Source organism: Malus sylvestris, chromosome 1 (genome assembly GCF_916048215.2).
Source record: "Malus sylvestris chromosome 1, drMalSylv7.2, whole genome shotgun sequence".
Taxonomy (NCBI): domain Eukaryota; kingdom Viridiplantae; phylum Streptophyta; class Magnoliopsida; order Rosales; family Rosaceae; genus Malus; species Malus sylvestris.
This window is the reverse complement of record NC_062260.1, coordinates 2,146,356-2,161,876: the sequence shown is the minus strand read 5'-3', so window position 1 is coordinate 2,161,876 and position 15,521 is coordinate 2,146,356. Positions and strand designations below refer to the sequence as shown.

The 15,521-nt window shown below is 37.6% G+C and overlaps 2 protein-coding genes across 3 annotated transcripts; both read left to right on the top strand.

Moving 5' to 3' along the window:
- Positions 1–4,885: 4,885 nt before the first annotated feature.
- On the top strand, positions 4,886–10,463 carry LOC126617936 (SWR1-complex protein 4-like). Of its 2 annotated transcripts, none has more exons than XM_050286017.1 (15): positions 4,886–5,356; positions 5,535–5,621; positions 5,803–5,868; positions 5,967–6,026; positions 6,156–6,212; positions 6,567–6,696; positions 6,907–6,977; positions 7,193–7,285; positions 7,415–7,462; positions 8,292–8,453; positions 8,701–8,811; positions 9,371–9,466; positions 9,665–9,733; positions 9,843–9,891; positions 10,003–10,463. In XM_050286017.1, the coding sequence occupies exons 1-15, from the start codon at positions 5,243–5,245 to the stop codon at positions 10,113–10,115; spliced, it is 1,326 nt and encodes a 441-aa protein (XP_050141974.1). In that variant the 5' UTR covers positions 4,886–5,242; the 3' UTR covers positions 10,116–10,463. The 2 variants fall into 2 exon arrangements, with proteins under 2 accessions (XP_050141974.1, XP_050141978.1); XM_050286021.1 differs by having other exon boundaries at positions 4,887–5,356; positions 9,843–9,879.
- Positions 10,464–11,848: 1,385 nt separating this feature from the next.
- Positions 11,849–12,999, top strand: LOC126617926 (photosystem I reaction center subunit N, chloroplastic-like). Its single transcript, XM_050286009.1, has 3 exons — positions 11,849–12,239; positions 12,471–12,596; positions 12,767–12,999. Exons 1-3 carry the CDS (start codon positions 11,946–11,948, stop codon positions 12,854–12,856), a joined length of 510 nt encoding a protein of 169 aa, XP_050141966.1. The 5' UTR covers positions 11,849–11,945; the 3' UTR covers positions 12,857–12,999.
- Positions 13,000–15,521: the final 2,522 nt, after the last annotated feature.

Genomic DNA, 15,521 nt, shown 5'->3' with positions numbered 1-15,521 from the left:
GTGATAACAAAACATAAGTAGGGTACAGTAAAGTAGGATGAGAATTATACCATTGAAGGTAATCTCCAATACTAATATTTGCCAAGAATCCTCGTCGATATAAAAGCTCAGCTACTAAAACCTAGAGGGGCGAAAAACAAGGGTGAGTGGGCCTGAAAATAAAGTTTCATAAAAACCTTGGAAAACATTATAACCCCTCGCCGTAAAACATGTATAATTTCCAAAATATACATACTATGTATAGTATGAAAAACACTTATCGTAGCCTGCCAAATGTAAATAAGGTATGACATCCCAAAATCACAAAATCTCAATAGTAATATAAGTAAAATCAAGTGCTCAACAATCTATACTAGCACACAAGTTGGAGTCGCCTAATGCGACCTGTACGACTGCACCAATTGCTCATCAATCTATGCTAGCACACGAGTCGGAGTCGCTTAATACGACTTGTATGATAGGACTAAGTGTAATAATATACGCTCTAGTACTACATTCACGTAAAGATTAGCACTATTCGTTGTCACATACGAGTCATAATTGCCTATTGCAATCTGTACGACAGGACTAGCACCTACTTGGAACCAAGGCGAGCATGCGGTGTTGATGTGAAAAACACGTGAAAGACTAGCCTGGCCATGGGTTGAGCACTAACACCTGGTGTAGCAATGATGAGCAGACTATATGAATATAAGCATGCCATAATGATGCAATAATTCGAAACAATATAATAAACTTACCTGAACTTACATGCGCATGTCGTAGGATTATTGAGCATTTCACCATAGTACAACATTTCTAATAACGATATTTAATCATGGCATGATATGCATCAATCAATTCAAAAGCATTTGTGGAAACTATCAATCATATATATATATATATATATACACATACATATATATACTATAAAAAGGAAAATATACACTCACCTGAAGTCCGCGATACAACTCCCTAGCACGAATATCGAGGCATCACGAATGATCGGCACCTAAAACAATTATCAAATCATGTCTTAGAATTCTTATCAATAGAACACGTAACTTACATAAAACACATCCTCATGGATGTTCTAAAATGATTTGAAACCTATTGACCAAAAGTCAATCGTTGGTCAAAAGTCGACGGTAGGGTCCACAAACCTACGTAATTCGATCCAGAAGATCTGCAATTCAGATTTCCGATTTGTAACTTCCAAAGATCCACATTATACTTATAAAATTTCATTACGAACCAACGGTTGGATCTTCACCAATTTCAAATTCAAGTGGCGGTCAACATTTTATTTTACGAGCTCACAAATCCAATTTGGGAAGATCCGTACGTCTGTTTCCCAATCCGTAAGTTTCTAATATCCTCAAATATTACGTACTATAACGTATTAAAGTTTGGTGACGATCCAGTGATTGGATTGTCCATTCATATAAGGATCAAGTAGTGGTCTCTATCAAAACTATGTTCAAACGATGGGATTTCATCAATCGAACTTCGCCTATGGAATTGGAGTATCAAACTTAGCTTAGGAAGGTCAGGGGGTGCCTCGGCCCACGAGCCGCTGCATGCGGCAATCGTCCACCCCGACTCGCCTGAAAATTCAACTATTCCCATAAATTCTCAAATTTTTACAAGAATGAAGATCTCAATAAGTAGAGTAAGTTTTATATCTATGACCATCTCCAATTTGGCCGGGAAAAGTTCCAATTTAGCTCATACTCGCCGGAAACCCTAGAATGGGTGAGCTTCGATTCTTCCTTCTTGGTGTTCCGCTACCCTTATAACTGATTTGGCTTTGTTCCAGGGCCCAAGGGAAGTTGTTAGATGGTGGGGATCGATGATAACACCTTCAAGAATGGCGGATCGACGCCATGGAAGCCCCAACGCCACCGATGATATTATACTAGAAATATGAGCTAATCCTCGTCTATAATGGGTGGAAATGGAAAATGAGAGGTCGGGAACAAGTTTCCAAGTGAAAGCTCGATGAATTTCACCTGAAAAATTGCTGGAAGAGTACCAGAATTGGACTGCAACTCTCGGGTCTGCACTCAGGTCGTGGATCTTAAACGGGTCAAAGAGAATGGGTTTCTAATCCCTTGTTCACTCATTCCCTCCTTGGTCCTCTCTTTCTTCCTCGTGATTGGTCCTTGTCTTTTCTCTCTCTTAACTATTCGCTGAGCCCTCCTCCTCCTCCTCCTTTCTTCCTTTTTTTTCCTGATTGGGCATTAGGCCCCTTCTTTTCTTTTTTTCTTCTTCTCTCATCCGTCCCTTCCCTTAACTAATATTAAATAATAACATAATAAAAAATAATATTAAAAAAATAATATAATAATTATGAGAAATATATAAAATAATAAATAGTAATCTGTATAAAAGAACTTTTCAGATTTATAGTTCCGTAAAACCTCCGTCGTAGTTCCGATTTCAATTATGCTTGCGTTTACGCATTCACATCGCCGAGTACTTCTGGAATACGGTAAAGTAATAGTTCGTACGTGTCACGAACTAACGAAAACCAATAATCTTGCCTTTAGGGTATTTTCATCAATTCGCATTTTTAAAAATTAATGAAATCGTAAAAGTAGGGACGGGTTGTCACATGCGTTCTCCTTCTTTGCAATGAGCATGGACAGACCCTCTGTACATATAATAGGAACAAGTAGGGAAAAAAGGGGTCACCCTGGTGGAGGCCTCTCATTGGATAAAGATACCCTTTAGGAGACCCATTAATGAGGAATGAATAGGATACGGTGGAAACGCAAGTCATCACCAAATTAATCCATCTCTGGGAAAAGCCTAGTTTCTAAAGGACACAACAATAATAGCACCATTCCATTCTATCGTATGCCTTGCTCATGTCCAGTTTTAAGGACAAATCCATTCTTTCCTCTCAAGAGTCAGAATAAATAATGAGATATCTCAGTAGCCAGAATGGTGTTGTCTAAAATTAATCTTCATGGCACAAAGGCGCTCTGGTGATGTGATATAATATGGGGCAAGAAAGCTTTTAATTTGTTCGCCAAAGCCTTGGAGGCTATCTTAAACAAGACATTACAGAGGCTAATTAACCTCAGATTGCTCATATATTTTGGCTCATGGACCATAGGGATAAGGGCAACTGGAGTGAAATTAATTTGCTTTAGGAGTTTACCGGACTTGAGAAATGACTTGATCGCACGAGTGACGTCTGAGCCTACAATTTCCCAATATTTTTGAAAGAAGAGGGGTGGCATGCCATCCGAACTTGGCGACTTTGATGGGTGCTTTGGAAGATGGCCTCCCTGATTTCTTCATTAGTGAAATTCTGCTTCAAGTGGGCATTCATATCAGTAGTAACTCTCCTATCTATCGTCGCAATGACCTCACCACTTTTCGAAGTTCTGGATTAGAACATATCACCAAAATAATTGAGCACAATCTCCTCAAGTTTATAATTGTCATCCTGCTACTTCCCATGGGTATTAGTCAACCCCTTGATCTTGTTCTTAGCTTGACGGTTACAAGCCATTCGATGGAAGAATTTTGTGTTGAGATCACCCCCTTTCAACCATAACACCCTATATCTTTGGCACCAAAATGTCTCTTCTTGGCTAAGCAATTCATCAAGTCTTTGAGAAAGAGAGGACCTCTCTGCAATCACAGAATCAAAGGAGGGCAGAGTTAAGTGGAACTCAATTTGGCACACACCACATTTGTCTCGGATTGCTGAGCATAGGATACGGCTCGTTGCCATTTCAGAAGAGCACATTGTGTGGCTTTTATTTTGTGAACAACTTGGTACATTGGGACTTCAGTAACTTTGATTACAGCCTTACACTCCTTTCAGCCATACACTCCTCGTGGTGAGTCCAAAACTCTTCGAACCTGAAGGTAGGGCGGCGTCTACTACTTCGTTCGCTCTCTCCTTTTGTGCACAGAAGAATCGGCAGGTGATTGGACTTACTTTGATCAAGATGGTTCACTGGAGAAAGGGGAAACAATGACTGCCAATTTGGGGATGCCATACAACGATCAAGCCTCTCCTTAACCCCACTGTGACGAGTGGTGATTCTGGTGAACCATGTGAACGAGTTGCCATTAAAACATAGGTCCGACAAGCCACAATCATTAATCAGTTCCCTGAAATTCAACATTTGTCGGATGGGTCTGACTGCTCCCTATCTAATGATTCCATATCTGTGAGGTTTCACATTGCCCCTTAAGGTTTTGGAATTATATCAGTTTACACATTTTGATATTTGAACATCTATATATTCATTTTTTTTTGTTGAAATGTCTTTAATATTCATTATGTTGATGAGTTTTTAGTTAACGTGGTCAACATGTCATCACAATTACGAAGTTCGTGCTTACCATATCATCAATTTGATAAAGATTCAAATAATTTATTAGTCCTTTATGTATTACAAATACATTATTTATTTTTATGAACAAAATATTATCTGCATTAAGGGAATGTGAGCCTTACAATGGACTAGCGTAATATGGTTCAAATTCGTCTTTAACGATAGTTAAACTTAAGACCACTTACAAGTGAAGAGAAATATCACAGGAACGTAGAATCAAGTGGCTACAAATACATAATTTTGGTCCTTTATGTTTTGAATCAATCAATATATTTGATCCTCCATGTTAATTTTGGTCCTTTTGGTACCGTTTGGTATGTGAGACAGGATGGAACGAAGTGGGATGAGGCGTTCCGTCCCACGTTTGATGCGCCTAAAATGGGTGGAACGCGCTGTTACACGGGACGGTGAATTTTCGTTCTGCCTCACCTCTTGGAACAACTCGTTCCACATCCGTGGAACACAAAATTATAACCTCTCTGTCTCTTTCTTCCTTCATGTTTCCGTCCGAGGACATCTTTACTCACTCTCCGTTCCATCCCATCCCATCCTATTCCATTCCATTGCATCCCGTACTGTCTGCATACCAAATGATACCTTTATGTTTTGAATCAATCAATATTTCATCCTCCATGTTTTGCTTTCCCGGGTGAGCAAGGGCTACCCACAATCCCAGCACCCGAATAAAAAATGGCAAATACGTCTTGGGGTCTTCCAATGTTTCCAGTCCTATATATCCACACCAACCTACTAGTACAGTAATAGTAATAATACTCCTCCATTGCACCCAGTGCTTCTTCCTTCCTTGTCGCCTAGACTTCTGCAACCGAGAGAGTCGCACGTCGCGTTGTCTCGTCTTAAGTCCCAAGCAAACGCCCAAATTGTTGGGGGAAATTGCAATGGATGCCAAGGACATCTTGGGCTTGTCCAAAACCTCGCATCCCGCATCCCAGGAGAAGAAATCTCGACCAGTTAAGGAGTCTCAGAGAAAACCAGATGGCATTTCGCGCGAGGTATGCTTTGATTGTGTGTGTTTAGGGTTTTTCGAATTTCGCTTAAATTTCACAAATTTCGCCTAAATTTATCAAATTTTGGGGATGATGCATGCTGGGTTTCTCAAATTTGGTTGAATAATCTCGAACAACTGAGAAATTGAATTAATAATGCGTGTTTGGGCTTGTCGAAGTGCAGGTGTATGCGCTTATCGGGGGTGTTCCACCTCTCATGCCGGCAGTGGAGCCATTACAGCTGAAAAAACGGCCTCCGACTGACGAAAAGGTTAATTTTGTTCATCATATGTTTATTTACTCACATTTGTAGTATTACCTGAAGCCTTGTTATTGTGTTTGGTTTGAGTTGCTTGAGAATGTAGCCGGTTACTGATTTTATGCGGTGTTAGTTTTTTCGGGTGTTTGACTTTCGATAATCAGTTATGCTAAATCTGGCATTATGCTTTCAGATCACTTGGCAGTGGCTTCCTTTTACAAGTTCTGCTCGGAAAGATAATTTACAGCTCTATCACTGGGTAGGTTTTGTACCTTATGTAGCGCGCCTCCAAGCTCTGCGATTTTTTTTTTCCCTCTAGTTGGGCTGTGCATGTCTTTAGTCGCTTGTATTTTGCAGGTTAGAGTTGTAAATGGTGTCCCACCTATTGGTGACTACTCCTTTGCCAAGTATAACAAGGTACATTTATCCATAACTGTGTTGGGAAAGGATTGTCCCTCTTCGTATGGTCATAGACTTTTACTTTGTTTCGCATGCAAGTGAATGTATATTTATTATTTTTATTTTTATTTTTCAAACTCTGTGCAGTCTGTGGATGTTGTCAAATACACAGACGAGGAGTATGAGAAGCATTTGACTGATGATGTAGGTATCAAATCAAGATTTTATTTGTATGATGTCATTTAATTTAGGGTATTTGGATTTTAGGGCCTGAATAAGTGCTGTATTAGATGGTAAGATTATTGCGTTTTTTAATCTAATTTAGGTTAAGATTTTAAAATCCAGATCCACATCATATGAAATGGTTTTAAGTGGATTTTAAAATCCAGCTCTGCATCATATGAAATGGTTTTAAGTGTTCTTATTATTGGCAAATATTGCCATCTGAAATTCCGGCCCCACCATAATTAAGCTTGGAAAGTAGGAATTTAATTGTGAGAATGCTTTTCAGTGTGCTTCCTTGTCTCATTTGCTGTTACTAAATTTTGTCTTCATTAGATGTGGACAAAGGAAGAGACGGATCAATTGTTTGAATTGTGTCAACAGTTTGATCTACGCTTCATTGTGATAGCAGACAGGTTCCCGTCTTCTCGTACTGTGGAAGAACTGAAGGAACGCTATTACAAAGGTATTTTTTTATATTTTTTTTTGGTAAATCTATTACAAAGGTATTGTTTCTCTGTTTTCTTCATGAATTTTTTTGCTCATTGTTTGGTTCACTTTCATGATGTTCATGTTATGCTTTGATTTCTATGCATGAATCTTTAAATGATTACTGTTGTGAAAGATCATTGGACTTGGTTCTTGTTGATGCTGATTACACCACTTTTTATTGTAGTATCTCGATCTATATTAATTGCTAGAGCTGCGGCATCGCCTGGAGATGTTTCAGAGCATCCTATTGTTAAGGTTTGTAGCTTTGTCAACTGATCTTTTAGGCGAATATTAATTCTTTTTTGTTGGCAGAGACGATCTCTGTGGGAGCAAGTTAGTTAAGCTGTGTATGTCTTGCTCTCTATAGACCCTGCATTGGGGCAGACATGTTGAACAGGCTGCCCTTTTATTAGTTTCTTTACTTAACATATTTTTTCTGATTTGGTTTCTCTTGTTTTGTCTTGGTTTAGGAACCTTACAAATTTACACAAGAGAGAGATCGCAAGCGAGCATTGTCCATGGTTCTCTCTCAAACAAAGCACCAAGAGAGAAAAGACTCGGAGGTATAAATTTCATCCATCTATTTAGTGATTAATTCTTACATGTGGCCCTGCGACGTTAATTGGGAATATGATTTTTCAAATGGATACGGTCCTTTCTTTACTTGTCTGATCCATTGTAAATTTTCTTAGGTTCTGGCTGAAGCCAAAAGAATAGCTGAGTCACGCATGGCTGCAAGGGTAAGTTTACCGGTACATATACTGCTGTGCTTTATTTGTATTTACTGGTGAGTTCACAACCATTTAGGAAACTGTAGTTTCTTGACGCTTCTACTCTGTGGGTAGAATAAGTGCCATGCTTCTCGAAAGTATAATGCTTCTCGAAAGTAGAATGCTTCATATTGCACAATAACTATCCTTTTTCTTTTGGTTTTGGATTTTCCTCTTTTCGTTTTGAAGTTTGCGCTTACAAATTTTTAAACTTTCATGTTAGTTCTAGCTGAATTTGTACAAATTTGTAAACTTAAACTTTACTTCTGTAAGTAATAAATTGTGGCTGGGGTATGTTTGCTAACTGTGTTAAGTGTATAGAGATCTTTGATGCTTTGTTACAGATAGATACATGTTTTTTTGAACAAATGATATTATCTACACTAAGGAGGGGGTGGGCTAAGCCTCACAATGGGCTAGCAATAATGTGGTTCAAATTTGCCTTTGGTGAGAATCTAATCTAAGACCTATTACTTACAAGTGAAGAGGAATACCACTAGACCGTAGTATCAAGATATGTACCTTTACATCGGTTCAGCATTCCTCCTTGTCTTGGTAAACCACTAACCCATGTTTCCTGAATTAGGAGGTTTTCCAGTATCTGTTGATAACCCTTATTTCTATTAAATAGAATTTTTAAAAGTATATATTAGTGACTCGAGACTTGTGGAAGGGTTATAGCCTATAGATATCAGATTATGCCAATATATTGGTGGTTCAGTTTTCAACAGAATGAATAGTTATGTGCATGCACCTGACTGTTGTGCATATTTATATACTTAGTTTTTCTGTATTTCAGAATGCTAAAGAGTCAGAGTTGCCTATAACATTTAATGTGGAGAGGGCTATCGTTCCTGGTGAGACTCTGTCACCCTCATCCAACTCCGAGTTACCCTCTGCAATGGTTGCACCTTCAACTTCAATGGCAGAGAATACCTCTACTCTAGCTTCTCTCCGAATGGTATGTTTAACTGGTTTGCTAGATTTTGTTCTATTTCCTCTTTTTTTTTAAACCGAGTTCTATTTCCTCTTTCATTTCCCATGAAAGTTACTGCATGACTTCATTTTTGGTTCTTTTTGTATCCATTTTTTCTTCAAGGAAAATCTTGTACTGCTTCTTGAGCCACTCCATATTGTTTAAATTTCTTTGAAAGATGTGAGATATCCATTCTTGAGTCTATTGACGGACTGATTGAGGAAATTTCCAGCTTCGGGTGTATCTTAGGACATATGCGCTGGACCAAATGATCCAAGCTGCAAGCTCATCTGCTGGACTTCGGACTATCAAGCGGGTCGAGCAAAGTTTGCAAGAACTTGGGGTCTGTACTACTTCGTGAACTATTGATTAATTATAGATGCTTATTTCGTTGTCACACTAGGTAGTATATTTTTATCTTGAGTGGCAATTTTTGAGATCCATACATGTTACCATGTTTGTTATCTTGTTTCATAAATTTCTCCTTTGCTTTGCTTTTGAGTCTCCCATACCTTATCAGCATAGAGGCTAAATCACTTGATAATTCAGTTTCAGTGCAATGTCTGTTCTATCACGAATGTGGATGAATTTCTAGACAATTACTTGTTGTAACAACTTATAGAATTTTCATTGAAGAGAGATGCTTTGCGGTTTTTGGTGGTCCTGCTTTGTGTATTCTTGAATTCTATTTGAAAGTTTAGATATCATTGTTTGCTCACTTCTAGTTATCTTGTTTTAATATTAAGCTCAGTTAGATCGTTTGGTTCTTGATAATCATGGATATTGCCATGCAAAATTGCATAGTACGTATTTATATTCAGAGCAACAAATCCTATTAATATCTTTATTCTTCATTCATTAGTTTCTAAAAGAGTTTAAAGTAGTGCATTTTTTCTTTACAGGTTAATTTAAAGCCGAGAGTTCCAACTAAATCCGTTTGTGCACAGCATCTTGAATTAAGAAAAGAAATACTGACGCTACTGAATCTTCAGAAACAGGTGTCACTTAGCTAAGCTTTTTCTTTTATAACTACTGTAAATATTTTGTAATTTTTAGAAAGCATCGTATATTCCTTAAAACATGTATTGGTGATATTTGCATATCTCCAAGTGTTTGCATGGGGTATGTGTTGTAATTTTGATTTCCTTAACCAAACTGCTTTTATGGCCTGCTATGTACTGTCTTTTGGTTATCAGTTACAATATAAGGAGGCAGAAGGCTCATCTTATCGTGATAGTCCATACGAAACACCAGGCACACCCAAGGTTCGTTGTCCTTGCTTGTAGTAGGCTTCTCACTTCTCAGGTGATAAGCTAGCTTGTGATTCAAACAATGGGATTTTTCTGACAGTGCGTCTTCTTATGTGGTGACCAGGATCGCACTTTTGTCCCTGAATCAACAAGTTTTGGAGGTGATGTATTAGGTGACAATAGGAAACCTTGTCTAATCCGGCATGGCTTGTTTGATATTTTTGGTGGTTTTGTGTTTTTTTTTTCTAGTACTATTGACCTCATTAATATCCATTGGATGTCAGGGGAAAGAGTTGGTAAACGAGACCAAAAACGAAAGGCCCCTGGTAGGGCAGAAGCTCCATCATCGCCTGCGCAGCCTAAAAGGCCTAGAAAGTTAAGGGCATCAGATATGTAGCTCCAGAACTGAGTAAGCAAATTAGCTTTGAGTTGAAGTGGCATGCGGAATGCATAGTGAAATTGGTGCAGGTCATCTGGTATATTACGTTGCCATTATATTGAAGTTTCAAATGTAAGAGCAATCGAAGTAGGAGAAGATGATGTAGTTTCTATCCTTCATGTAGTTGGTGGTTAACGGTGATGGGCGATGCACATCCACCGAATCCTTTCTGATGTAGTAAAAATAGTCACAATCAGGCGTTATAACATTAGGTTTAAACTATGTGAAAAGCTGTTTAATGTTATATTTATGTAAATACATCATGGGAGAATGGCGTTCGATGGCCCTCGCTAAATTTTCTTTGAATTGCAGTAGTAGATTGGTAGTTAGCTCATTGAGGATGATTGCGTATGCTTGTCCGGCGTGAAAGCATCTGATAACAAGTATGAGTTTACTCGTTTTTCGCTTTTGCTTGGCAATGATGAAATGACGATTCTTAGAATTAACAACCAACCGACCAATTGATATTGGGTTCATTTGATGCATCCGTATTATCGAGAGATAGATATGGTATTGTCACATCGAGTTCTGATGCTTGGCTAGCAAGCAAATATGAACACCAAGGGAATTGGCAACAGAGAGAGGGTCTCACGCTCAATGTATTTATCAACCTTCTTGGCCCGTGCATGGTATAACTAACCACTAACCTGACGCAAGCTACATCTCGGATTTAGGTTAAGTTAAAAGATTGTACCCACCAGAGTTTACATTCAAAGGACAGCAAACGAGTTTCAACCGTGGTGCTTCGCTACATGGGTCATTCGTTTGCATCCCAAGGTAAGTTGGCGTTCCAATTTGATTTGCACGACCTTGTTTTCAAGGCCGCGAGGTTCCGATCTCAGCCATAATCGTTTGACCAGAAGTTCAGGCTGCAACATCTATAACAAAGTATACGCTTGGTCATTTGGCCGCCACACTTGATTCTTGAAGAACATAGTTAGGTCTTAGATTTAAGGTTTGCACGCCACGTAAGGTTTGTGTGACCCTGAATGTCTGATGACAATCAATAAAATCCCTCAAACTAAAACAACACCTAATAAAAATGCAGAAAATTACCTTACGAATCTTAAACTTAAATTCAAATGTTTAACATAGATACTCTCCAACAAAAACTTCCTACAGACAGACTTCCGTTTCTAGGACATAGAGAGTTGTACATTAGAGTTGTAGCGAATTTCTTTATGACAAGTAATTATCTGGTATTCCAAATTTGTGGATATGGTAGTCGGTTTTGTCTCCGTCATGAAAAACTTGTCTAGTTACTTTCTTGGTCATTGTATCATTAGGATGAGAAATATTGACACTGAGAACAAGATGTGATTTTCTAATTTATACTCTACTTTTAAGTGAGAGGTTTTAAAATTTGAATCTCGTGAATACCAAGTTCAATACGAAATTATTATGTCAGATACATTATGGTTCAACACAAATCGCCCACCCACAGTATAGATACATTGTTATATTGGCACAAAAAAAAAAAAAAAAAAAGATTTTATAATTAAAATGGGTCCAAAACACAAGGGCACCACACAAACCAAGTCCAATTATGTCCCAAATTGGTAGCAGAAGCATGAAAGCGCAAAGCTTGCCAATAGGATACGAGCAAGGCAATCTCACCTTATCCACCACGCTCCCACCACAATCACTCCTTATCCACATACATTACAAATATACATATAACCCCAAAATTGTTGGTGATACAACCCTAGCTAGCCTACTTACTTCTCTCCATATATCCCGATACATTCTTCTCCTAAAAAAATATAGAGGAAACTACGGGAGGAATAAATGGCAGCGATGAACTCTAGTGTGCTGGCATGCAACTATGCCGTCTCTGGCACCAGAATGTCTGAACTTGTCAATGCAAACACGACTTGCATGCCTTCAGTTGTATTGGCTGCTCAGACCAAAGTTGTAGCACTCAGGGCCCAACAGCCTAGCACACAAAATAATCAAGGAGCTGATGGAAGAAGGGCTGTGCTGCTCTCCCTGGCGGCCATTGCTTTCACCGCTTTTTCTTCCAACTCCACTGCCAATGCCGGTGTCATTGATGATTACCTCGAAAAAAGCAAAGCCAACAAGGTAGCTATAGCTAGCTGCATCCTCTGTGCACAACATACATACCTAGATACATGTGTATGTCTATATTGAATGATGTTCTAAAAGAAAGACGGTTGAGATTGTTAAAATACATTATAGAGTGAGTCCCACGAAAATGTGTCAATTAATTGTGCAAAAAAAAATAGTGTCATGGAGCCGTATAATGTATTTGATTATGTATACTAATTACATTGCTGTATCTCATATATATAGGAACTGAATGACAAGAAGAGGCTGGCAACAAGCGGTGCAAACTTTGCAAGAGCATTCACTGTTCAATTTGGATCATGCAAGTTCCCTGAGAACTTCACTGGCTGCCAAGATCTTGCCAAGCAAAAGGTACCTGCAAGCTCCATTAATCCACTTAATCATGGTTTTAATTGCAATTAGTTTTATTTTAACATTTGAATTGAATTTATATTTAATTTATTTGCTTACTTAAATTTATTTTTTGATTATATTTAATTTATTTGCTTAATTAAATTTGGTTAATGGATGAATGGATGCAGAAAGTACCATTTCTCTCTGACGATCTTAGTTTGGAGTGCGAAGGCAAGGACAAGTACAAGTGTGGTTCCAACGTTTTCTGGAAATGGTGATCATCCAAACAGAAGGGACAACCAACCATCCAAATCCATTAATTTCTCTCAACTTTAAACCATGTAATGTATGCAGCAAATATGCAGTATTGTATGTATGTAGCTTAATTTCTTGTTTATTGAAAAGCTTCGACAATCGTTCATCTTCGTGTCTTGCAGTTAATCAGTCATTTGATCGGCTTCTTATGTATATAGTTCTGTAGTTTTGTTTGAACTCTTGGCATCTTGAAAGATAGAAGAACTGGATATACAAAAACTTCACTCACTCAGATATCTTGTAAATTCTTTAACATAAATCAATCATAAATGAAATGAATATGAAGTTCACAAAAACATTGTTACATTACCCTTGTATCAATTCTATACAAGTTCAGTTCACAAAAACCTTATGATTATCTTCACCCTTTCCATTATTAAGTTACTAATACTAACATTTGCTATTTAACCCCAATCCACACCCCAGCAGGGCTGATAATAAGGTTTTTGAGGCCTGGGCGATGCCAAAAAATATGCTCTTCCTTCATATAAGGAAATTATTTGTTTTCATACTCAAGACTTCGATAAATTTATACTTAGAAAAGCACTTCAAACTCAATAATTTAGAGATACGGAAAATCTAATTTATTTTATATCGAGAGAAGAGAACAAAAAAACCTCAGCTACAGAATCCCAAACATGCAAATCGTCAATGGTAGTATTTGAAATCCCACCAGACATTTCATTACCTATTCCCACTCCAGAGCAAGTTGGAGTGGTGCCATGAACTCTTCTAACTATGATGTTCGAAGTCGGAGGAGCCATTTTGATTCCATAATGATCCCAGCCACTTTTCACTGCTACAAGATCGTCGCCACTCTCTATGTAACAGTCTTCAATGCACACACTAGTACTCGAATCTGAAACACAAGATACAAATTAAATTTTATAAACAAAGATGTTTCTTTAAGTTAATTTCCTTGAATAGTTTTCGTTTTCTTATTGCCTATTACAAGGTGGCAAAGCCAGCTTCTTTTATTAGTTTATATATTAAAGCACGTTCTGTTAAATCGGTTGAACAGATCAGACATGATTCTTTAACAACATACACGAGGTAAATGCACAAAAAAGATAAATAATTTTCTCAATGTTAACTTGTTTAGTTAATTTAGATAAAGCCGATTTTATGTTGAATTGACAGAATAGGAGCATACCTGGGTCTAATACCATCAGTATTAGGAGCATTAAGGGGTGCCAAAATTGTCATTTGCTCGGCTTCTTATGTATTTAGTTCTGTATTTTTTGGTTGAACACTTTGTATCATGAAAGACAGAAAATTTTGGAAACCTAATAGTAATGGCAACAACCAAATTGAACTAAACTAATTCATTAAGTTGACCCACCACCTGTTTAAGCCTAATACTACCTCATTCTAAGCTTTTATGATCCACCAAAATTATATAATCCATCGACTTTTAAATTAAAGACAATCAGTCTAATGAATATGAAATTTTGTATGACAATTCAGTCTCACAGATGAGGGATATATATATAACCAGGAAACGGACACTGCATTGCCGTGTCTAAATCCAAAGTGTAAAAAGAAACATGTAGGAGGCATGTGAGTGATGGAAAAAACAATACCAGTAAATAGACTGCAATGCAGTGTCTAAATCCAAATTAGAAAACAGAATCAGGAAATAGACACTGCAAGTTGCAATGTTTGATCTGTATTGACTTATTTATTGACTTATTCTAAAATATAAAACTATGGGAAATGGAGTGTTAGTTGAAGTGGGTGCTAGCTGTAGTATCAGATTTTGTAATTTTTGTTTATTTTAAATGCATTTAAGTATCACAATACACGATTGACCTATTTATAATTAACATAAATATTGTTCATATATTATTAATAGGGTTTCACAAATGGTCATTGAAATTGACCCTCACCATCAAGATGGTCTCTGAAATTGAAAATCAATCAATGTAGTCCCTAAAAATAGGTGTTGCAAATCAATGTGGTCCTTTCATCACAATTATGTTAAAAATTCTGTTAAGTGCTAATGTGGCACATAAATGGGTCTCATAAGTTCATTTTTTCTCACAAATGATCTTTGAATTGACCTGCGACATTAAAATGATCCCTGAAATTGACGTGCGACATCAAAATAGTCCACGAAATTGAAAATCGATTAATGTAGTCCTGCAAGTAAGTGCCCCAAATCAATGTAGTCATTCCGCCACAATTTTGTTATGTGCAGATGTGACACATAAATGGATCACACAAGTCTAATTAAATTAAAAAATTACAAATAAGTTTAATAATTTAATAGTTAATAAAAAGTTGGGAACCCAAAAACCCAGTCCACATTCCTCTACCTCATTTGATGTCTATTCTTTAAAAAAAATCTCAATACACCCATATTTACACACTTCGACACCTTTCACCAAATTGAACCTAGATCGAGATCACCTTTGGTGACGGCTTGACTGATTGGCAACGACTTCTAGAACATTACCGTTGACATTTAAGCGATCGATATCCTCACAACCTTAATCTTGGAGAGCTTGTTCAGCGTTTCCCTGGTGGTCTGGTGACTCAAAGAACGATGATGTATGCCTTGAGATAATGAGGTTATAACCGAGGTGTGTCTATTGTTGGTTGAAAACTATTTCCAAACCCCCTCTT

Bases quoted from the DNA above. Each gene is read 5' to 3' on its own strand.
- LOC126617936 (XM_050286017.1), top strand. From the start codon at position 5,243: ATGGATGCCAAGGACATCTTGGGCTTGTCCAAAACCTCGCATCCCGCA. The intron at 7,463-8,291 runs GTAAGTTTACCG...TCTGTATTTCAG, and splicing joins AGTCACGCATGGCTGCAAGG to AATGCTAAAGAGTCAGAGTT. The intron at 8,454-8,700 runs GTATGTTTAACT...GGAAATTTCCAG, and splicing joins CTCTAGCTTCTCTCCGAATG to CTTCGGGTGTATCTTAGGAC.
- LOC126617926 (XM_050286009.1), top strand. From the start codon at position 11,946: ATGGCAGCGATGAACTCTAGTGTGCTGGCATGCAACTATGCCGTCTCT. The intron at 12,240-12,470 runs GTAGCTATAGCT...TCATATATATAG, and splicing joins AAAAAAGCAAAGCCAACAAG to GAACTGAATGACAAGAAGAG. The intron at 12,597-12,766 runs GTACCTGCAAGC...GAATGGATGCAG, and splicing joins AAGATCTTGCCAAGCAAAAG to AAAGTACCATTTCTCTCTGA.